The sequence below is a fragment of the Chaetomium tenue genome, assembly GCF_020726465.1.
Source record: "Chaetomium tenue strain MPI-SDFR-AT-0079 chromosome Unknown F5144scaffold_1, whole genome shotgun sequence".
Taxonomy (NCBI): Eukaryota; Fungi; Ascomycota; class Sordariomycetes; order Sordariales; family Chaetomiaceae; genus Chaetomium; species Chaetomium tenue.
Window position 1 is genome coordinate 6,492,048 of NW_027117329.1, and position 21,992 is coordinate 6,514,039.

The window sequence follows — 21,992 nt, forward strand, 5'->3', positions numbered from 1 at the left end:
CCCTTCAAGCTGACATTGGCCCGGACGACTGTTTCTTGTCGGCTTCGAGCAAGGCCATGTTGTATTTATCTTTGAGTGACCCCCCATCCAGTCACTCCCACTGAAGGAGACGCCCTACTAGTCGATCACCGTTGAAACTTCGGCGTCGTCCTGCCATAAGCACAGCATCGTTCAAGTTAGATTTTTACATGGCTTCCAGTCCTGCAGACGGCCCAAAACCAGACCAATATGCCGACCCGTTAGCAACATCACCGGACCAGCTCGCCTTTTTGCCCCACGACAATGCTGGCCCGAAACTGAACGCCATTATTTGGGTGCTGACTACGATCTCTGGCCTCGTCCTCGCGCTGCGTGTATACTGCAGGATTATTCGACGGAGAAGCCTGTGGTGGGACGATGCATTCCTCATTGCAGCATGGGTGCGTGAAACGGACGGCTGGACTTGGGATTGTTCTTGTGACCCTAGCTTCGAGTAACTAATACTACCTTATCTATCCGACGCCTAGATCTGCATTACCGCCGAGTCCGCCCTTCTCACCCACTTAACGACGCTCGGTTATGGGCTGCACATCTGGGACTTTGATGTCTTGGAAAAAATGCCTCGCCTCCTTGCCCCCATCAACGCCGCTGGCACCTTATCCGTCACGGCAGCGATCTGGTCCAAGACCAGTTTCGGAATCACACTCCTCCCTCTGACCGATGGTTGGGCGAAAAGGGCAACCTGGTTCATCATCATAACCATGAATGTAGCCATGGGCCTGAGCGCTCTATTCCCATGGGTCAACTGCACACCGGTGCATAAAGCTTGGGACATGTTTGCACAGGGATCATGTTGGCACCCTACCGTGATGGTGCACTATAACATCTTCTCCGGGGTTTACTCGGCCTGTTCTGATATTGCCCTTGCTTTACTTCCTTGGCAGTTCATTCGGGGTTTGCAGATGAAGAAGAAGGAAAAAGTTGGCGTCGGTATCGCCATGAGCATGGGTATCTTGTAAGCAGTATCCCGTCTCCAGTCGCCATCACACTTCTGCCTCTGCGGGGAGCTAACGGACCGTATTCGTTTAGTGCCGGGATCACTGGTCTTATCAAAGTTAGCCAGATCCCCAAGATGCTTTCGAATGACTTCGGTGAGTTCCATGGCCGAGACTGGATGAGCAAGGTGACACTGACGTAGCTAACCACGAATCCACAGCCGATGCGGTTGACCTTTGGTAGGTTTCGTTAACTGGTCGCTCGATTGCTCCTCTGTCACGGGCAGCCGCACTCGGGACCCTGAAACTAACAAATTGGATGCGTGGCAGGCTTTGGGGCAACGCTGAGACGACCGTCACCATCATCGCTGCTAGTATCCCAATGCTTCGGGTCATGATCCGGGACGCCACAAACTCGCGACGGGCCTACGGTACAGCCGACTCTTACAAAGAAAGCGGGCTGGGCTCTGGAAAACGGAACATGAGGGTCGTGACCATTTCAAGCGGCCCAATGGCTAGCGATGTCGAGATGGCAAAACAAATCAACGATGACGACAGCGATAAGGGTATCCTCGAGGACAGCCAGGAAGCTATAAAGATGGGCCGAATCGTGAAAACCAACAATTTTGAAATCAAGTACGATACCAGAAGAGATTACGATGATGAGAAGTAGCGGGAAGCTCGGTGCCCGACGATCTTTCTTGATAATATCAATTTCTTTGGTCCGGTCACTCCGGTGTTGCTACTCCTCTTGTGCTCTGAGTATGATTTATTTAGTATGTTGTTTTATGAACGGAGATACGAATGGATCAAGTACCTTGTTCGACGTTCCCCCCCCGGACGCGCCCTTCCCTGCTTCCCTGAGTTGAAGATGCCTGGAATTTGCCAATGAGGAAGATTGATCCCGGCCCACTTCGGTGACGTCCCGGGACTAAGAGCACGTGAATACGCGGCATTGTCGCACCCCCTCACGCCCTGCATTTGATTTCAGGCATGCGCGCTTGGCAACTACCTAGGCAGACGGGCACCTACGGGAAATCCAGTCCTTAAACACATTTATGTTTCACCACCAGCCAGTGCTATCCCGAGTCCTTACCAATCACACAGCTTCTCAGGAGTCAAGCCTAGAAACCCACACATCCACACACGCTCCCTCCAGTCCAGTCACCCTTCCAACCCGCCATCACTGCCACATAGGCCATCTCGACGAGATCCCAATGCCGCCGACTGCCACCACAAATTTTAGCTCCTCGTCACAGGAGGCACCAATGCCCCAGGAATCGCAGCTCAACCACGATGCCCTCCGCGAGTCAGCGCGGTATGCCAGAACGGGTATTGCCCCGCCTCCGAAGGTGGACAATTGCAGTCGCTTCAAGGGCTTCATCGACCGTATCAACAAACGGCAGTGGGGGCTCCTGAGCGATGCTGTGCAGAGCAGAGTCGCATACAACAAGCACGTGCTATCGCTGTACGAGTTTTCCCAGCTCTTGAAGCAGGAGTTCCCCCCCAAGACCAACATCACCATGGACATTGTCGCTTCGGTTGGCGGGGACGAGGCCATGGACGGGCCCGTCGGCGCTCGCCTACGCGTCAAGACACTTGTCATGGAGGGCGAGGGCCCATGCCTACCGTCTGCATCTAGGCAACATCTGGAGCACGCCAGGCACATGTTTGTGTACTTCACCGAGAACAAGATCAGCCAGGTCTACGATATTTCCGACGACAGCGAGAAGCGTAGCTTGGCCCAGGCCATTACGCCGACGCCTAGTCTGCGTCCGCCGCCGCCGCGGTCATCGATCGACATGCGGCAGTTTTATACCGATTACATTGCCTGCATCAACGGCGGGAGGATGGAGGAGGAACTGAACCAGTTCTGTAAGCCTTCGGGTGTCGTCTGGAACGGCACTCACATGACCGTCAAGAAGTACGGCGAGATGATTCAGAGCAGCCTTGACGCGATATCAGGGCTTTTCTTCGACATACATACTTTGGTCGTGGATGAGAAAGGGCAACAGTTGGCTTCTCGAATCGAGTTCACCGGAACTCCCGTGAAGCCCTTCGCCGGAGGGGTTCCGAACGGACGACCGGTGGCGTTTTCCGAACACGTCTTCTATTGGCTCGAGCAGGGCAAGATTTCCGATGTCTTGTCAATCGTCGACTGGGAAGAGTACAGGTCGCAGCTTGCCCGCTGACCACATGCATGGGCTTCTTGGGTGGCAAGATGAGATAGTCTCACAATACGCAACGATTTCTAGGATGACCTGCTCTGAAGATAGTCATTGTCTCACATTCCGAGCTTTCACCTCTTGCCTGTCAACATGCTCTGTTTCATGTTGTGCAAGCTCGGTCTTACAAGTGGGCCGGGCCAACTCCGGGCCTCTCTTGTACTTGCTGTCTCGTGTTGCTGGCTTGGCCACCGCACATCGGCCTGTTGCTGTGGTTCATGTTCCTGTGATGTGTTTGCTTGACTCTCCTAGCCGCCGTCGTTGGTATGATCGGCGGCCTGGCCGTTGAGTGTCAGTAGCTGGCTCAAGGAATTGTGCACCCATTAACCAAGGATGGATTTTATAGCTACCTATACAGTGTGCCCACTTCTTGTCATGGACGTTGTGGACATTGTGGCCGGACGAAGTGGGTGGTTCGAAGAAGGCGAGGGCTCAGGGGCTCAAAGTCATCATCATATCACGATACGGTCACCTGGTCTACAGCATAAGAGCGCAGATCGGCATCGAATCTATTGCGTTCTTGCAAAACGGCAAAGGCTCTAAAACTATCATGAACTTCCACTGGGTATCGAAACTAGTTGCAAACGCCCGTAAATACAATATTCGTAGAATCGAATTCGAAACACAACCGCCATAAAATCCATTCGACTTGCTCGTCAACTGGAACTAGAAGGGGGCGTTGCCCTCCCTTGGAGCGCCTCTTGCGACGACATTATACTCGGATCGCTTGCGAATCAGAAACGCAAGCGCGAGCATGAAATCTGTTTCGCGACGAGCGGCTGCCGTATGCATCAGGGGCCGGATCACACGCCCAGCTAGACGCTCCGCTGTCATCATATTGGCGTCGGAGGCGTCGGCTATATCCCCCCACAAGCCCATCAGCAGCTTGAACAAAGCGCGGGCAGGGCCATGGATGCCCATCATGGCCTCCTCCCAGAAGTCGAGTCCTTGGTCTAGGCGGGCACCGCCTATCGTGGCCTGGCGGGAAAGGGAGATCCAACGCTTGCCGACGGACTCGGGGATGATGGGCTTCGGTAGCTCAGAGAGAAACACAAGAATCAGATCGGCAGCTTCGTGGATGGTGAACCGATTCCAATCCAACTCTTTGCCATAACTTGTGTCGGCAGAATTGAACACTTCCTTGAGTTGCGCCAGGCGCACTCGATCACCGCTCAGCCCAAAGATGTGAGGGATCTCTAGCCCGCAGTCGCGGATGTGGTAAACGCACCGGAGCACGCTGAGGGGGTATTCCCGGGTGGCGCGCGCTGAGGAACCACCGGAACCGTGTCTGGTGCTCGCGACTCCCTTTGCCACCTGGATACTTTTGGCCAAGGGGACTCCAAAAACAGCGTCCGCTTGAGGTTCTGGCTCATCGTCCACGGTTTTGAGAGACGGCCGTCGCAGGCCGAATCCGCGGAAGGTGGTGGAGAACTTGGAGCCACTACGCCTAAGGATACCAGACTGGTGTTCCCGTTGCGACGTGTCGGAGCTTGCGGTGGACGGGGGAACGGGCGAAGGGACCTCGGCCCGGGGGTTCTCCCAGACGGAATCAAGTACCGGACCGAACGCGCTGCTTGTGCGACTAGACGTTCTGCTCCCAGTGCTAGATGCGTGCCCCCAGGCGTACTCGGAAACGTCGGTCATGAGGGGGGAGTATGGTGGACGAGGGGGTCGTTGCGGAGGGCCGTCCAGAGAAGAATCCGAGATACGCGGGGTTCGGGGCCAGCTCGATATCGGGGTAGGGCTCGGACTCATATGGACCTCAGCTGTGCTTGACTGTTGGGTAGACTGGCTGGCAGTTCTGGAGCTCATCCTCGAAGAAGACCGGATCGGGAGAGGTGGTGCCTGTCTGGGCATTTCGCTCAGCTCACCAACAAAATCGTCCATCTCCTCCTCCCCAGGATCGATTAGATAGCTCGTGAGCGCTGGTGGTGCTGCTTGTTGCCCGCCCCGAAATGCCAGTCTCTCTGTATCGTCATAGCTCATGTCGATGGCACTGTCAGGCGCACCACCCATGGAGGAGGTGCGATGAGGGCGACGGGCATTACGTTGGGGCGGCATGCTGGATCTGCTTTCGGGCTGCGCCTCGGCCCGCAAAGCATCGAGGTATTGTTCGAGTCTTACCAGCGCCACACTCTGCTGCGAGCTTATCTTCCGGAGGCCAGACAGTTCGATGATTTGAGCCGTCACCATCGCTAGTTCGTTCTCTTGGGCCCCGCCATCGCATCGCGTCTGGCGCCTATTGTCTGACAGGCCACCCCCAGTCTCGCCGTTCGCCTGTGACTTCGTGCTAGGAGACATGCAATCAGTTTCCGAACGCCAACAGCAGTAGCAGCGGCTTGCTTACAGTCCCACTAGGTCCGCCGCTAGGCCTAGCACAAGCTTGTATTCGCTGAGCGTCCGTCGCAAGGTGTTGACATGGTCGCGGCTCGCCAACCAGCGCGACCGTTTCTCCGCCTTTGGCACGTCCGGGCGGTTTAACAGAGATACACAACCCTCAAGCTCGTTAATGATGGCAAGACAGGTTTCCAGCACTGCCCGTGTATGCCCCGCTAGAGAGGCAGATAAGAAGGCCGCGTCGTATCCGAGTAGGTCTAGGACGCCATTGAGGGAGTGCAGCTCGGTTGATATGCTGTCGAAATCCGATCGGGACTCGCGCACCTCTCGCACGAACTTGCCGATGACGAACAGAGTTCTGGAGATGGCGTCGCTAGCGGCAGAGCAAGCTGCGTCTACTGGCGCGTTGAGGTTGGCGCTGTCCATCGCACGATCGTCGCCGTTGGAGCGGGATACGTGCGTCCAATCCATCTTGCTCTCGGACCCCTTGGGGCGATGGGTAGAGGTTCGGTCGTGCTAAGGCGCGAGGTAGTTGATCGAGGATCCAAGACGGGTGAAGCTCCGGCGAGCGGATTGAGGATGAGAGCACGAAACAGCTGGCCACATTGCGAGAACTTTCAGGTGGTATCACGATTTTCGCCCCGCGGCCGCACGCGCGGTCTCGGCCTCAATGTTCGGTTCACTATCCGACAAGGGTCCTGGCGTCCGGGGCAGTGGGATGCGAGTGGGATCTAGGGATCCAATCACGGGGAGCAGCGGATGAAAAGGCACTTGAATCGTTCGCTAGAAGAGATATTCTGCTATCACGTTATTGCCGAAGATAATCCCACGTCCATTGCACACCAGATGTGTGCGCTTTTCGGAGAATTCATCACAAGAGGATGTTGCGTAAATCCCCCTGGGCCACATGGACTGACCACCCAGATTTCCCCACCTGCTGGCCGGGCCTCCTGACCCCCGCCCCTTCCCTGTCTGGAACCTGCGGGGTGGTCCGGCTGCCGAGGAATGGAAGCAGTTGTCCAGTGTCTCAAACTAATGCAGGCGAAGGTAACTACTCGGCACAGCACGTTCGTTAACATACTCAAACATGCTCTGGCGTCTTGGATATCCTTATTACAGCCTCGAAATCTTCATGCTGCCAACAAGCTGATATTTTTCCCTACATGCCGTTGGGGGACCACCCTTCCAATGCTGCCCCGGCTCGAACATGGTCCCAGCCCCCCGTTGGATCCGGCGTCAAATTCACCAATCTCGGTTCCCCACTTCAGAACTTGGGTGCTGTAACCTGGTCATCAAACAAAACATCCGCCAAGGACGGCAATCCTGAGAAACCAAAGGGCACGGATCTCTTGAGCATGTGGGTGGGTGGGGACACAACAATTTAATTCTCCAATTTCTCCGGGTTGAGGCTGCAGATCGCGGGCGCCGGCTTGTCTAATCGGGCCTGGTTTATGGAAAACTCTCCCTCCCCGATACAGGAGGACCTGTTCACTGCAGGTTGTCGTCCAGGCCTTTGTTTTTTCTCTGGGCAGTTTCCACCACAATGTCGACTTGCATCATGGGTCAAAGCCTTCAACCTCATCGTGACCATGATGCCTACCTATATACTGCCCGACAAGAATTCCAGGTGAAGGACGAGGTACTACGTATGTACGACCATATAAAAACACTTTTAGCGGCAAAGGTTCGACCGATAGGGATATGTTGCCTTACCTGCTAGTTTCGGACTAAGTCCGTGAGAGTTGCTCCCGTCCGTGGCCGCAAGAGATAACAATAGTGGAAGATGTCCGGGTCATTCAACTTGTGCTTCGGTGTTGGAAGTTTGCTGATGACTTCCACATTGAACAGCGATTGCACATGCTCAAAGCGCCACGGTGAGTAACTCAGCGAAATCCAAAACCCATTGTCATCCAAAGAACGGCAGACTCCCTCCGCCATGGAAAACACGGCGTTATCCCCACCACATGCAATGGCGTCGGCGGTACTCTTGTCGATGACGAGCCCATACTTTTCTCCCAGCTCGAGCCGCGTGGCATCTGCAACCGCGTACTTCGTCCGCACGTTGCCGAAACGATCGTTCTCAAGCTGTTGCCCCCGCTCCAGAGCAAGGGGCTCGTAATCGATGTTGGTGACGTCGGAGAAACTACGTTGGCGAAGGTGGGTGTGTAGATCGCTCGTTCCCGAACCCAGGTGGAGGATTTTGATAGAACTGGGAAGGTGTTCAAGGTAAGGAGAGATGGTCTCCATGAAAGTGGCGGACGACGTTAACCATTCAAATGAGGTTTCAGAGGCAAACCGCCGCTGCCAGTAACTCTGTTTCTCAAATTGGGAGGGCATGGTAGGTAGTTGCCGGATCCTCTTCGTTTTCCCTCGTCAGCTTGCCACAGAAACCGCCCCGGCCCAAACACTCGTGATCTTCTTAGGTCGAGGTGTGTGGAAACCCTTGAGAAGCCCCCACCTGGCTGTGGGTAACGAAGGTCGGGAAGATGATATTCCGTCTTCCGGAAATCTAACAACATGAGGTGACGACGGCACATCCCCGTCTTTTGCTGGGTATGGATTGGAGAATCCCAAGCACATCGTCAACTGCTTAGGAGTCTTGGCGAGAACCTAAGCCGGTCCCAATATTATCTCTGGGACGTGATTCACACCATTGCCTTTTTCCACAGTCGCGTGCTCTCCAAAGCCCCCAGCGATTTAGGTCTCCGTCGTGGGAAGTCAAACAGGCATGTCATTTATCATCCATAAGCCCCGACAACTGTATAAGTGGGAGCAAGACAGCCATCATGGCAAGTTCTGATGTCTTTTAAACCCCGAGCTCGAACATTTTTGACCGACCATCCATCTCCGGTGGGCATACCTATGGAACTTAGGTCGTGACTGATTAGGCAGCATGTCACGCTACGGTGCTTAGGTCCCGTCTAATATATTGGACCAAATTGTGCCATTTCCTTCTTCCTGTCCCGTGCTGCCATGATATCTCGGATTGTCGCGTTAACACTCATTAGAAGAACTTCGAGCTACATAACCGAAAAGCAGTATCTACCTACGTACTGAGGGACCTTGTCTTACCCGGTCAAGTCTAAGGAACCCTTTCTCTGCGTATGAGCTAGTATTTCGAATTGTAGTCTAAGAGTTTGGACTTTGGCATCCTCCCGTCTCTTGCCAATGTTGACCGCCGATGATGCATTTTGATTTTGGTTCACAGCCTGCCCAAGCGAGGACCTCGAGATGGCACTTCCAACACTTGTTGCATCTGAGCTCGGGGCCTGGGATCGCAGCTGGCGCAGGAAGTGACATCAGGTACATACCATTACTTGCATGCATTCCTGCACTGCACAACCCGCATTTTGCAGAGAGCTAGCTGCAGAATAAGGTGGATAAGTCCTGGTCAAACACGTAGCAAGTACAGCAAGAACTCGGCGGTGAAGTCGTTGAGGGGCACACTAATCTGGACCTGCTTGGTCACCCGGCATCTTCAGCTCTTGGCAGTTTGGCAGTATGTAGGTGGTATGTCCCTTAGTTTTGGCACTCGTTTGGCAGTTCATTGCGGTAGCTGTCATCAATCCCGCCGAGTCACAAACAATCTCAAGGGAACGCTTTTTGTCTTTGCCAACCTTGTGTTCCTCCCCGTTCTCCAACTGCTCTTATTTTAGTACTTCATCATCAACCTGGGGAGGCCTAGATCCCGTTTCTCCCAAATCCAAGCCGACGTTGACTCGAAGTCTTAAGACAGGTCGATACCTGAAATTCGAAGCGGAAGCGGCCTTAATGCGGGGTGGTGGGGGCTGTCACGCGTGCTTGGAGGGGTGGAGGGGTAAAAGCCGCGTGGTGCAGGTTTGCAGGGGCAAGAGTGAATCATGAGGCGCCAGCTCGCGTCTCCTTATCCTGTCGCCGATTCGTCCGGACCCGCTCCAGCCTGGTGATGCCACCACAGCAAACGAAATGGCCAGGGTGGACGTGTTACAGCATGTCTGCAGGACCAGCGGTCAACGATGCCCGATCCGCGCCATGTCACGGCTCATCACTGATGCCCGAGAAGCGCCGGCTGTTGTTTCTCTTTCAGCTTAATGCGCGTTAATTACTCGACTGCGGTTCGGCGTGCTCCCGAGGATGAGCCAACATGTACTCGCTGCACTTAAAAGGAAGGGGGTAACGGCATGCCCACCTAGGCAAATGTCATGCCCATGTTCTACTCTTCAAACCATTATCAGACGACCTTGTGAGCACAAAAAGGCAGCAATTTAGCCCTTTCAAACCCTTACCCCTGAAGACTACTCCCGACAGGACGTGTTTATCTCTTCATTATGGCTGCCGCTGTCGCTGTTCCCCTGTCCACTATCAACGGCGCGCTAGGTGGTGTGCTGCCTCCCAGTGCCCTTACGCAGCACTCGCCCCGCCATGGCCGGAGTAGAGCCATGAGCATGAAGGGCAAGGGAGGTCGGCAACGCGGTTATAGCGTTGTCGAGGAACGGGAGGTCACCATTGCCAAGGCACTCATGTTTGTGGTTAAACGAGCAATCCAGAAGGAGGATGTCGAAGACGACGAGGATGGGGAATACCTTGTGGCAGACCCAGAGGGCTGGATTAGCCTTGCTGACGTAGTATGTTTCCTCCCCATGTGCCACCTGTTTCGCCACCCCCGAGGTGCTGACCATGCCACCGTCTTAGCTCGCGCACTCTCGGATTTCGGCATTGGGCGCTACCCTTGATGATATCCAACGGGTCGTTGGGACTGCGACCAAGTCGCGATTTGACCTGCGGCAGGTGTCCGACGCAGAAGACAAAGTTGAGGAGCCGGCATCCTGGCAGATTTCTCGCATTGCTAGCAAGGAAACCGTCACCTCGCCCACCCCGGTTGGAGACAAACTGACCACTGAGTCGCCCAACATCCCGGAGTTCGTCGTCTACGAGACGTCATACCAGCGATACCCCCTCATCCTGGCACTGGGGGCTATCACCAGAGCCCCAGGTGGCAGCGAGTATCGTACATTTGTGCCGGTCACGGTGGACGACGAAGGAAACGAATCCCGTCAAAGCCCCGCAGGGGAAGCTGCCGAGGTCAGCGTTTGGGTCCATTTGCGTACAGCCCTGCAGGCAGAGCCGTCCATCACGTGGTATCGCAGCGATAGCGGCACCATCATCACCACTGACGATGTCCCGAAAAACCTTTGGAAAAAGGCAATTGCACGCCGGCCGGATATCGGAATCGTGTTTGAGGATGGCGAGACTCGTAAAGAGATCCCAGTGAACCTTCGTGGCAAGGGTTCCAAGGGCAAAGCTCGCAAGGGCAAGGTGGTTGGGGTGAAGGAGGAGGGTAGTGACGACGATTCCGGAAGCGCCAGCGAGGAATAACTTCGCCTGTGGTATGGAAGTATGTTGATGTGTTATGAGATGTCTTCTTGAACCAAGACAAATATATTCTGGGTTTAATAAGATCGGATGTTAAAGGCAGATGCAGAAGCATTGATCGGTGTTCATTCTTCTCATAGACTAAGAATCCCATACTACCAGCTGCAGGGACCATTCATCACGCCTCCTTCGATTTTCATTAGTCCCCCTCGGCCTTCATTTTTCAAGTAATGTCATAATAAAAGTGTATGGCTAGTTACCTAAATACATACCGAGTAATATCGCGGTTTCTTGTGGTCCCGCTATAGGAACTCCATGCGATACTTGCGGAGATATTCCCTGATCTTATGCTACACAAAGCGGCGCAAGCTCGGGAGGAACAGTAGGACAAGAAGGAAGTGGCACATTCGTGACATTTAGGCTCGGCGCTCACCAACTGACAGATTGTTTCACCAGTTGACCACAGGTAGACAACTTGGGTGCTGGTTACCCCTAGCAAGGTGGGATTGGAGCCCTGATGGATGAGATCATGTTGAAGCAACATGTAGACTTTCCAACTTGTTTGGGACATCCGCCAATATCAAGAAAATGTACATGACTTAACGTTTCTACAAACGGAGAACCTACCTATATACATCAAAAGGAGGTACTCTTGTAAAAGCCTAGACACCCCACACCACGGTACCACGTTGTTGTCTTGTTCGCAATCATGGCTTGGTTACCAGGAGGTCCAACCAGGCCCGCCATCCTGTCGCTTTTGCTTCGTGCTCCCTCGGCTTACCTCGGCACACGCTTCACCAAAAAGTCGAGCCCATCCGGGAAGCAGGTTTTGGCGGGATTGGGCTGTCGTTCCTAATCTTCAAGCCTTCGCTAGCCGTTATTATGACCAGGATATCGCAAAGGATGATTATAAGTCATCATTTGAGGCTGGGAAGGCTGTGCGGAGCATGTGTGCTGGACACAGCCTCAAAAGCCTTGGTTCTCCAACCCTTCTCTAATTTTGAAGGGTGGTCAGAAGGAAGTCGGCAACGCCGGGATGCCTTTGCCCGGGTCGGGGCATGGATCGACATCATGGACGCAGTTGGGACAGATTTGCTCCAGGTCAGGTCATCAGACGCGTCGGATATGACCCGAGACGTCGACTGGATCGTTGATACCGCCTAGTTGGAGAAATGCTGGCTACCCGCGGACTTTGGCTTGCTTACGAGTACCGATGCTGGGCTACTGGTGCGCCGAGGTGGAAGGATCCCTGGGGCATGGTCAAGAAAGTCGATCGGCCGAATATCGGCCTGTGCCTTGACACCTTTCAGACCGTAGGAGGCGAGTGGGGAGACCCAACGACGAAGTCAGGGAGGATTGAGGCCGGGGGAGGTCCGAGGAGTTGTCAAGAGCGTATACCGCGGGCTTTCACGAGCTGAGCAAAACTGTGCTAGGCCAGAAAACTTATTTCCTGTGGACCAGTGATGCATACCGGTTAGAGACCCCAGTGACTTCAACCATAATTCCAGATTCAGGTCTTAGACACAGGGGGTGCGGGAGCCATGAGCGACCGCTCCCGTCGGACATGTCCTCGTTACAATGGCTGACTGCATCCAAGTGGCTAACACTAGTTTATGTCAATTACGACGGCGGGTATTTATCTATCGGAAGCTTTGTATGAGCCGTATTTTCAACTGGTTCTGACGGCTGGTCGAGTACCAAACTGTGTGACGGGACATGAGGTTCAAGGAGAAGTACGATGATGATCTGAAACGATTTACCAAGAAAGCTATGGAAATATGTAAGAAACCGCCGGTTGATTCCAAGAGAAATGAGTGATGTGCCTAGCATTCCATTGTTATAGTTTTTCAGCATTGCTGGAATTTTATGTACAAGAAATGAACTACCCCTGAACATGTTCCTCCCACCGCCTCTCTTGCCCACGTATGTACATGTCCCACATCACACGGTCTAGAACCCCCCTTTGCTTTTTACCCTTGTGTATAACAGCTCGAGCCAACACATACACATGGTCCCTTAGAGACAGAACTGCTGGGTACAGGCACCACCGGGAGGGGCGCAGATACCACAGCTCGAGTTGCAGCACGTCAGGCCGACCGGGCAGACGGTCTTGCCACACTTCTCGCCGGGTTCCTCGCCGCAGAGCTGCATCGTACAAGCCTCCCCAGGCTTGGTGCAGACTCCACAGCTCGAGTTGCAGCACTGGAGACCGGCAGGGCACACAGTCTTGCCGCACTGTTCACCCCCCGAGGTACAAAATTGCTTTGTGCAGCCCTTTCCAGGTTCAACGCAGATGCCGCAGCTAGGGTTGCAGCACTCTTGACCGTCCTTGCAGGTAGCCGGCCCACACTGTGTTTCCTCGCGAGGCGTGATGGTGACGGGCGGGCAGATATGGGCAGTGCACGCCATGCCGGGCTTGACGCAAAGGCTGCAGGACGAGTTGCAGCAGACCGTGCCGGCCTCGCACACCGTGTTTCCACACTTGGCATCCTTGATAGGGACGCACTGGGGCCTGCCGTCGATTTCCAGGCAGGCGGTGCCAGCCATGCACCGGACTGAAGCACAAGTGATTGCGTTACCGGAGCCGAGGTCGACCGGGTTGCCGTGAACCCCGGCGGTGACCAAGAAGGCCAGGAGCAGAGCTCGGGGGAGAGAAGAGAGGACTGCCATGTTGACGACGTTGATTGCTTGAAAGTCTTGTCGAAAGAATGAGGATTTGTTTTCTTGTGAGAAAGACTGGCTAGAAACACAGGGAGATGGAGGGGAGGCTTTGGCATGCTAAATACGTGGATTGGGTCACCGCCCCTTGGTTCGGATTCCTGTCCCATTTCCTGACTGGACCAGGCCGGTGACCGGAGGTCATCATGACTCGCTAGGAATGGACAAAGCTCAACAGACCCTAAGCCACCATTCCTAATTTCCAGGGTAAAGACGGAAGATGTTCCAGATTTAGAAACACAAACGCAACTTTATGTGGCGCGTTGTATTCGCTGGTGACCTTCCGTATAGCCTAAGATGGAGAATATGCAGTGCCAAGATGGTTGCCCAGCTGTTTGGTGCTGGTTGAGGGTCTTGGACACAACTTGATAAACGGGACTCGGGATGACAACATTCCCGAATTGACACAACAACCTAGTCAACGTGTCAGAATGGTTGGGCGCCCAGCTCGTATTAATAAAGGATTGCTTTAAAAAGGGAAAGTTTTTGCAGAGCGTGGCGTTATGACAGGCGATCCTTTCCAGAAAAGATTCTGGGTTGACAGACAACCACCAGACGACAGGTCAGCTTAATCAGACTCCATCAGAGATTGTTGGAACAAATCGAAGGGCGTCCCTGTCCCAGGGCTCTGGCAACATAAATGACAGCGGCGCTCGTGTAACGGCCCACGTATTATTCTTGGCTAGGAGGACTCCTACATTTGGCTAGGCCTTAGCCACATGTCAGGGGTGAAAACTGACCGGGCCCCTTGAATTACCAAATGGCCTTTTTGTGCACACACAGCGAGACCCCAGCACAGGAAATTACAAGAAGTCCGAGCTCAGCATGTCGACAAACCGGGCCCGAACCCTGATTTGGCGGGATACACGATCCATCCTGTGGAAGTCGGATTGCCCTTGTACATGAGGGGGATTTGGTCATGAAACACAACGATCTTGGCACGGAGGAGGAAAGGTCAAGAGGGCACCCATTCACGTTCGCCAATGCTCCTCCGTCTTGACTGCGGGGTTGGTGTTGTTGCGGAAGGAGAGGTCAAATGACGTGGGCTTCAGACATGAAACATAGGAATGCGACGCGATCGAGGTCTGGAGCAAGTGTCTTACGGCACTGGCATGTCTGAGATGGAATTTGTGTTGAGAATGCTGTACGAGACCAGATCAGCGCAGAGTATGACATCAAACACCATATCGAGATGCTAAGCATTTAAAGAGAAGGCGGCTAGTTATTCTAAACCTCGCAATGCCTTAACCTGGTTCAGACCTAGTTATCTGGGTTATCATAGTTTACAAGGCGAGAGCCCTTGACAACTTTTATTCCTCTCGTTCCCGACAGCCCCTCTCATCACCCGAGCGAGGAACACGCCCTCTTTGAGCCTGCTGCAATGGGCACCAAATCACCAACGCCACGGGATGCGGAGACTGGGGACGATACCTTCGTCATGAGCCCTCGCCTCGAGACCATGCCCTCTCTATGCGAAGCCACGATATCCTCATCCTCATCGTCAGCAACACTCCAGTGCTTAGATGGGAAAGAGTCGACGGAGAAAGCAGCGAAGGCGGAGGAATGGGCCAGGGGCTCGGGATTTTGGAGGTGCTTTACTGGCCTTTGTATTCCTATTCTTCTCTCGGCATTCGAGGGTAGCGTGGTTAGTACGGCGCTTCCGACAATATCACGATCCCTCAGTCTTGGCCCAAACTCATCCTGGGTGGCAACCGCTTTTCTCCTGGCCTCGATTATTTTCCAGCCATTGTTTGGGCAGTTGGCCGACATCTGGGGCCGGAGGCATTTAATGATGATAGCAGTCGTGATCTTCGGTGCCGGCAGCGCCATCGCAGGCTATGCCAACAACTGCGCGGTGTTGGTATTCGGACGCATCATCCAGGGGATAGGTTCAGGGGGGATTGACCTCTTTGCCGAGCTGATTCTCTGTGACATCATTCCCCTGAAGAAAAGAGGGCATTACGTGGCCATCAAAGCCGCCGTCTATGCCTTGGGGACCACCGTCGGGCCGCTCTTGGGCGGGGTGTTCGCCCAGACAAACTGGCGATGGTGTTTTGGCGTCAATTTACCCATTTGCATCATCGCGCTTGTTCTAATGTGGTTCTGGCTCCAGCTCAACAGCGGGCACTCATGGAGGGGACTCACAGCGCTCCAGCAGATCGGCCAGGTCGATTTTGTGGGAATCAGTCTCCTCACAACCGCCGTCGTCTTGATTCTTTGCGGTTTGAGCCTGGCCGGTACCGTGTACTCGTGGTCTCATCCAACCATCGTGGCATCCCTAGCAGGCGGTTTCGCCGGCACCGTGGCGTTTATTTTCTGGCAACGATCTCGGCGATGTGCACGCCCCATCATGGCGCCGCATGTCTTTTCCAACCGAACAACGATCGCCGCTCTGGCCATCACTGCGGTCCACGGCTTCATCACGTACGGGTTTCAGTTTTATCTGCCACCTTTTTTCCAGGCAGTACTCGGGGCATCGCCGTCGCAATCCGGCATTCTCATCCTTCCATGCAGCCTCGCCGTCGTCATTCTCGCAGCCGTTGGAGGGCCGTTGCTCGCGCGGTTCGGGAAGTACCGCTTGATGCATTTGGTGGGCTTCGTGCTTATGATCGCCGGAATACTACCTTGCATAACGTTCGAGAACTCTCGGTCTGTGGGTCTGTGGATCTTTATGTCCTTGTTAGTTGGGATCGGCTCAGGGGTCATCGTCTCCACAACCCTCCCAACCGTCCTCGTTGAGCTCACGGACAAGGAAAACGCGGCTGCTACCGGGTCGTGGGCATTTCTGCGTGGGCTTGGATCTCTGCTTGGTGTTGCTATTCCCAACTCTGTTTTTAATGCGCAGTTCTCGGCCGCCCTCCATTCCATCGACGACGCACTCGCCAGGGGCGAGTTGGGTGACGGGCAGGCATATGAACATGCATCAGCAACCTTCATTTCAACGTTTGATGAGCCAGTGAGGGAACAGATCATCGGTGCTTTCACAGCAAGCTTCAAGCTTGTTTGGGTTATATTTTTGGCTGTGGCAGTATTGGGGTTTCTTACTGTGTTTTTGGAACGTCAGGTCCGACTACGGAGGGACCTGGACAGCGATTTTGGGTTGAGAGACCGCAGATGAGGAATGGATGACATGGATAGCAAAATAGGTGGTCTTAAAACAACAAAAAGTAATAGGCGTTGGCGGGGAATGCATTAATATGAACATGAAACTTTTTGAGAACCAACTCGCTCAAGTGACCATGAAGGACGCACGCAACCTTGAAGCCAGACCCCTGGTACCAGGGCCGACGTCGCCATGTAGGTAGACCTGCCCGTCATAGGCCGTGATGTCCAAACATGGGCCGGGACAATTTGGGGAAACATATTATTTCATACCCGCCTTGCTCCATGTTTCGGCACAGTGGCTACGCTTCCCGAGTTCTCGGTATACCATGCCTTGAGCCGTAGCCCAGTGCCTACTCTGCATGGCGGACGCATCCCTGCCTAATCCACTCCTCGGTTCTGCTACAAACTAGCGGCACCTGGGACATCATTATATGCATGTTGGAGCTGGCTCCTACACTGGTTTCCTTAATCTCAGGCATGCCCATCATGGCAAGGCCTCATCTGCCGTATCACCTCCACACCGGGCCTGGGCCCCTCTTGTATTCTTGGCGACTTGTGGGTTGTGTCAGCTTACGTCTTGATGATATCAAGCAGATCACATACCGTTATCCTCACGCCCTCATCTTCCAAATCGGCGCGGGTACCGGTGGTGCAACGGAAACTATGCTTGAGGCCATCTTGGGTAGAATATCGTCGTACCCTTTTACAGATATCGTCGTACCCTTTTACAGATATCGTCGTTGCCTTTTTGCCAATGCCGAGAGGCTGTTCTCGACCTACGGAGAGAATATGGCCTTCGAGACTCTCTCGATATCGAAAAGCTACCATCGAGCTAAGACTTCGACTCACTGGTACGATGTGATCATCGCGTCCAATGTTCTCTTCACGACGCCGTCGCTCGAGAACACACTGCAAAACACGAGGCAGTTATCACCAGGTGGGTATCTCCTAGTGCTGGAGCTCACAAGCCCGGTGGTGCTGCGGTGCAGCATGATGTTCGGTGGTCTACCGGGATGGTAGTTGGTAGTAGATGATGGTAGGGAACTGCCTCCTACCGCATCACCCTCGACGTGGTACTCGGCATTGCGAAAGGCCGGCTTTTCGGCAGTCGATCCCATAACACTTGAAGTCGAACCTGTGGCCGGCCGGGCCTCGGTTCTGGCGTCTAAGGCACTCGATGACCGCGAGCGGTCCCTGAAACGCCCGCTCGCCGAACCCGCTTTATCGCAGCTATTGCCCGCCCCGATTGTTGAGAGCCTTGTCATCGCCGCACGGGCACTTGAGACTTCCCGCATTGCCGAGGAGCTCTCTGAAACACTTGGACATTTCTACAGCGAGGTATAGCTTGTTGACACCCTGCATACCACTGAAGAGGCATAGGAACTCGTTCCTATGACTACCTGCTTTTGTAACCCTGGCCGATCTCGACAGCCCCACACATGTCTCCTACTTGAGAGTCCACAGGTTGGTGCTGCAGGCCACCTATTCCCCATGACCAAGCCTGCTAAGTAAGGACTAGACCTAAGAGAGCTTTCAAGGGCAACATAAAACACTAGACTCATCCCTCACGCCATACCCCCATTAACACGCACCACTTGGCCCGACACCCAAGACGAGGTAGCTAAGAAAGCAATGACTTCAGCCACCTCTTCGGGTTCTCCGATACGTCCCTGGGGATTCCAGCTGGCGATGGTCTTGAGCAGCTCCTCGCTCTTGCCGTGGTAGAAGAGCTCCGTGCCTGTGGGGCCCGGGGCGACAGCATTAACAAAGATGCCTTTGCGACCGAGGTCCTTATTCATCACGCGCGTCATCTGCTCGATAGCTCCCTTGGTGCTATTGTAAAGCAAGTACCCTGGCATAACGGTGGAGGCGGTACACAATGTGGTCGATAAGAAAATGATGTGCGAGCCAGGGGCCATGTGCGGAGCGGCAGCCTGTTATTGTTATCAGCGGTTGAGTCGACACTGGGGAAAAGGGAGGTAAAGAGTTGGCTAGAGGATTTGCTTACCTGAGCCAAGAAATAAGGACCCTTCACATTCAAGGCAAACGTACGGTCGAAGTCGGCCTCGGTGGTGTGCTCAAGATCCTTCATCATCAGGAGGCCGGCGTTGGGCACCAAGATATCGACTTTCGAGTACGCGTCGACGGTTTGCCTGATGAGCGACTGCACGCCGTCAATGGTACTCACATCGGCGCGTATGAGACGAGCCTCGCCGCTGTTGAGGCTTTGCACCTCGGCGAGGGTCTGGTTGGCCGCCTTCTCGTCAGATGAGTAGTTGATGACCACTGTGGCACCGAGGCGGGCTAGGGCCAGCGCGGACGCTTTGCCGATGCCTTTGGAGGCTCCGGTGATAATGGCGACTTTGCCGCTAAGAGATGAGCCGAGAGAAGCCATGTTTAAAAAGTGAGTTTGGTGAGTTGGAGCGGGTGCTTGGCCGTTGGTGAGAAGGATGTGCAAGTCTGCGAAAAGCTTGAGCGTCGCGTGCCTGTTGGCGTCGGGAAACAAAGAGAGAGGCACCTTTGGCGAGCCAACTTGCTCTTCTTAAAATGTACTGTGGGGAGGGGAGTCAACGGATGTGGCGAACCTTAACTCCGTGATTATTCATGATTGACAAGATATTTCCGGCCCCATCTTCTTGTATCACACGGGCACTCCCTCAAAATTCCGAAAACAACTCCGTCCCACCGGCTCTACCAACCGGGATACTCTAAAACCCGGTAATTACCTCCCTATAGTGTAACATTACGTCAAATCGATGAATACACGGACCGGAGTACACGATTAGGACACGCAAAAATGCCATCATTTCAGCTGGCGCTTTCCAGGCCCCGCTGCTGATGGTGTCAGGCATTGGGCCAATTCGGTCCATGAAAAACGTGCCAGGGAGCTTCCAGTCTTTATTTGATGGAAAGGCATTGTGTGTGCTGCTGAGGGCCTTCTCGCCAGGGTTCTCGATCGATCAATTCGCACTCGTGTGGTGGCTCTTGAGGTACGTGATGCAGGCATTAAACTGGCTCGTTCTCTGATGGGACATAGGAACACCCTAAAGGCAAACCACAAACGATGGACGGACGGTTATTAGCATATAGAGGGCTCCGATGTGCTTGACCCTGGGACGCGAGACTTAAACTACATCTACGTTCAAAGCGCTGCACTTCTCTTCCGACGAATCCATCTCCTTGCCGTGACCCTGCACACGGTTCTCCAACTCGGCGATACGCTTCCTGAACTCGGCTTCCTCGTGCCAGGTGAAGGGACTTTTGCTCGCAAACAGGAAGTCCATGGCCTCGAGCGTGCGGCCGGCGGTTTCGGGGAAGAAACAGTAGATGATGGGGATGTAGACTAACATAGCGGCACCGAAGACGTGGAAGGTGTTCTCGCCGATGCCGGCGAACATGATAGGCACGAGCAGTGAGCCACCGCCGAACCCAATAGCCCAGCCGGCGACGCCGAAAGCGTTGCCCTTGGCACGGAGCCAGGTGGGAAAAATCTCAGTCGGGTAGATGAAAGGAATCATCAGCCAAGACGAGCTGAATACGAGCACGTAGACAAACACCATGGCAGCCGCTGCGGTGCCGAACTGCTCCTTCTGGTCCGGGTGGTTGAGGGCACCGCGGCTGAGGCCGCCGATGGCAAAGAGGACGATGCTGAGCACGACGGCACCCCAGTAGAGAGTGCGCCTCCGGCCGACACGGTCCAGCGTGAAGGCAGCAATGGCAGTGCCGAGGATGCCAACCATGTTCATCAGGGCCGAGAGCCAGTTGGACTTGAGGTCGTCGAAGCCCGCCGTGCGGAAGATGGTACCCGAGTAGATGACGACGGCGGCGATGCCGGTTCCGTACTGCATCAGTACCTGCAGCCAAAAGGCCAGCTGAATGCGACGGCCGATGTGGATGTCGCCCGAACCAATGCCGAGGAACATCTGGACATAGTTCATGCTGTCGGCCTCCTTATCCATCTCGATGACGGTAACCATCTCCCGGAATTCACGTTGCGCGTCGGGGTGGTTCGGGTCGTCGTTCCCCAGGAGCTTGATGATGATCTGACGGGCTTCCTCGCGGCGGCCGACCTTGATGAGCCACCGCGGCGACTCGGGGATCAAGAGGGACCCGATAAGGAGCAGGACGAGAGGGATGGCCTGGGAAGCAAAACAGAATCTCCACCGGAAGGCGCCGCCCCCGAGCTCGGTGAAGGATGTTCCGAAGCCCACCCAAGCGGACAAACTGATGCCGGAGAAGTTTGCGAGGAAGGTCAGGGCGATATTCTTGCCGCGGTGCGCTGCGGGTGACAGTTCGGCCGTCCATGCTGGGGCAATGACGATGATGAAAGCAACGCCGCAACCCGCACAAAGTCGCGCGACCAGCATGTGGGCAAGGTTGACGGCGGAAGTCTGGAGGACGACACCGAGCGTGCACCAGAAGATGGCTAGCCAGAGACCCTTGATTCCTGTACGCATCTGTTAGTTATCGTTGGGGTCGATCTGTGCTTCGAACACGTCCCGGAGGTCGGGGAGAGAAACGTAGGTATGGAAGACGTACGTCCATGTTTGTCGGAGAAATGACCAGCCCAGAAGGCCCCCAGGAGCGAGCCCGCGTAGTAAATGGAGACAATGCCGCCCTGAAGCGATGGGTTGATGACCTTGCCATGCTCGTCGGCAAAGCCCATGCGTCTCTGTGAACAAAAAGTACCTACTTAGTTACATGTACGCCCTGTGGATTAACCAGCTACCTTGGACCGGTTTCCGGGTTGGATGTCGGTACGGAGTAGGCAAAGACTTACACCATATTCGGGCGCCACATTAACGGCACCCATTACGCCTTGGCTCATGCCTTCATAAGCAATGGCTAGGGCAGAGACGGCGATGATCAGGTTGAGCAGCCTCGGCCCTGGGAGGGTCTTCCAGTACTCGCGGTTCGGGAGCATGGTGGAGATTGGAACGGAAGCGGATTCCGACGGCAAAGAGAAAGGTGTCGAAGCCGGGAAGTGTTCTTAGGTGAAGGATGAATGTTGTTGGAGATAGTGGAGAGTTGCATCTCTATATATGCATGTTTTGAATCTTGGTCACCGTGTCTACGGCCCCGGAGAAGTGAAAATCTGGGGAACGCCCACGTCCACGCGATATCCACGCGGGGAAGTTCCACAGCCGCGGGCCTGGGCCACTCTAGTACCGGCGGAATGGATCACGAACCTGGCAGGCCAAGTTTCGGAGATAGGACTAAGGACTGAGGAACCGTTGTGGGGTCTCGTGTCGACGCCTCGTCTCGACTTTCCCATTCGAGT

General features: G+C 54.5%; 10 protein-coding genes across 10 annotated transcripts; 5 read left to right on the forward strand and 5 right to left on the reverse strand.

The window, feature by feature from the left end:
• Positions 1-188: 188 nt before the first annotated feature.
• Positions 189-3,166, forward strand: F5144DRAFT_478449 (uncharacterized protein; the record flags this gene model as incomplete). Its single annotated transcript, XM_066785106.1, has 7 exons — positions 189-419; positions 507-794; positions 924-994; positions 1,069-1,130; positions 1,196-1,214; positions 1,305-1,610; positions 2,221-3,166. The coding sequence occupies 7 exons, from the start codon at positions 189-191 to the stop codon at positions 3,164-3,166; spliced, it is 1,923 nt and encodes a 640-aa protein (XP_066649698.1).
• Positions 3,167-3,865: 699 nt separating this feature from the next.
• On the reverse strand, positions 3,866-5,962 carry F5144DRAFT_479690 (uncharacterized protein; the record flags this gene model as incomplete). The annotated part of the gene is made up of 2 exons (XM_066785183.1): positions 3,866-5,489; positions 5,547-5,962. 2 exons carry the CDS (start codon positions 5,960-5,962, stop codon positions 3,866-3,868), a joined length of 2,040 nt encoding a protein of 679 aa, XP_066649699.1.
• A 1,248-nt stretch (positions 5,963-7,210) lies between these two features.
• F5144DRAFT_85175 (S-adenosyl-L-methionine-dependent methyltransferase) lies at positions 7,211-8,269 on the reverse strand. Its single transcript, XM_066793477.1, has one exon. The coding sequence runs from the start codon at positions 7,871-7,873 to the stop codon at positions 7,253-7,255; it is 621 nt and encodes a 206-aa protein (XP_066649700.1). The 5' UTR covers positions 7,874-8,269; the 3' UTR covers positions 7,211-7,252.
• Positions 8,270-9,843: 1,574 nt separating this feature from the next.
• On the forward strand, positions 9,844-10,891 carry F5144DRAFT_544324 (uncharacterized protein; the record flags this gene model as incomplete). Its single annotated transcript, XM_066787291.1, has 2 exons — positions 9,844-10,140; positions 10,208-10,891. The coding sequence occupies 2 exons, from the start codon at positions 9,844-9,846 to the stop codon at positions 10,889-10,891; spliced, it is 981 nt and encodes a 326-aa protein (XP_066649701.1).
• A 514-nt stretch (positions 10,892-11,405) lies between these two features.
• F5144DRAFT_617973 (xylose isomerase-like protein) lies at positions 11,406-12,706 on the forward strand (the record flags this gene model as incomplete). The annotated part of the gene is made up of 6 exons (XM_066791900.1): positions 11,406-11,432; positions 11,627-11,801; positions 11,835-12,037; positions 12,097-12,233; positions 12,278-12,454; positions 12,610-12,706. 6 exons carry the CDS (start codon positions 11,406-11,408, stop codon positions 12,704-12,706), a joined length of 816 nt encoding a protein of 271 aa, XP_066649702.1.
• Positions 12,707-12,904: 198 nt separating this feature from the next.
• On the reverse strand, positions 12,905-13,558 carry F5144DRAFT_544325 (uncharacterized protein; the record flags this gene model as incomplete). Its single annotated transcript, XM_066787292.1, has 1 exon — positions 12,905-13,558. One exon carries the CDS (start codon positions 13,556-13,558, stop codon positions 12,905-12,907), a length of 654 nt encoding a protein of 217 aa, XP_066649703.1.
• A 1,507-nt stretch (positions 13,559-15,065) lies between these two features.
• Positions 15,066-16,724, forward strand: F5144DRAFT_479896 (major facilitator superfamily domain-containing protein; the record flags this gene model as incomplete). The annotated part of the gene is made up of 1 exon (XM_066785199.1): positions 15,066-16,724. One exon carries the CDS (start codon positions 15,066-15,068, stop codon positions 16,722-16,724), a length of 1,659 nt encoding a protein of 552 aa, XP_066649704.1.
• Positions 16,725-17,197: 473 nt separating this feature from the next.
• On the forward strand, positions 17,198-17,731 carry F5144DRAFT_479686 (uncharacterized protein; the record flags this gene model as incomplete). Its single annotated transcript, XM_066785182.1, has 1 exon — positions 17,198-17,731. One exon carries the CDS (start codon positions 17,198-17,200, stop codon positions 17,729-17,731), a length of 534 nt encoding a protein of 177 aa, XP_066649705.1.
• A 272-nt stretch (positions 17,732-18,003) lies between these two features.
• Positions 18,004-19,350, reverse strand: F5144DRAFT_85247 (uncharacterized protein). Its single transcript, XM_066793478.1, has 2 exons — positions 18,720-19,350; positions 18,004-18,645 (listed from the first exon to the last, which is right to left on the reverse strand). Exons 1-2 carry the CDS (start codon positions 19,104-19,106, stop codon positions 18,277-18,279), a joined length of 756 nt encoding a protein of 251 aa, XP_066649706.1. The 5' UTR covers positions 19,107-19,350; the 3' UTR covers positions 18,004-18,276.
• Positions 19,351-19,375: 25 nt separating this feature from the next.
• F5144DRAFT_609162 (general substrate transporter) lies at positions 19,376-21,635 on the reverse strand (the record flags this gene model as incomplete). The annotated part of the gene is made up of 3 exons (XM_066791618.1): positions 19,376-21,158; positions 21,251-21,383; positions 21,492-21,635. 3 exons carry the CDS (start codon positions 21,633-21,635, stop codon positions 19,837-19,839), a joined length of 1,599 nt encoding a protein of 532 aa, XP_066649707.1. The 3' UTR covers positions 19,376-19,836.
• Between the last annotated feature and the right edge of the window lie 357 nt (positions 21,636-21,992).

Coding starts and splice junctions, on each gene's coding strand:
- F5144DRAFT_85247 (XM_066793478.1), bottom strand. CDS start 19,106: ATGGCTTCTCTCGGCTCATCTCTTAGCGGCAAAGTCGCCATTATCACC. Junction 18,646..18,719: donor GTCCTTATTTCTTGGCTCAG/GTAAGCAAATCC, acceptor TAACAATAACAG/GCTGCCGCTCCGCACATGGC.
- F5144DRAFT_85175 (XM_066793477.1), bottom strand. CDS start 7,873: ATGCCCTCCCAATTTGAGAAACAGAGTTACTGGCAGCGGCGGTTTGCC.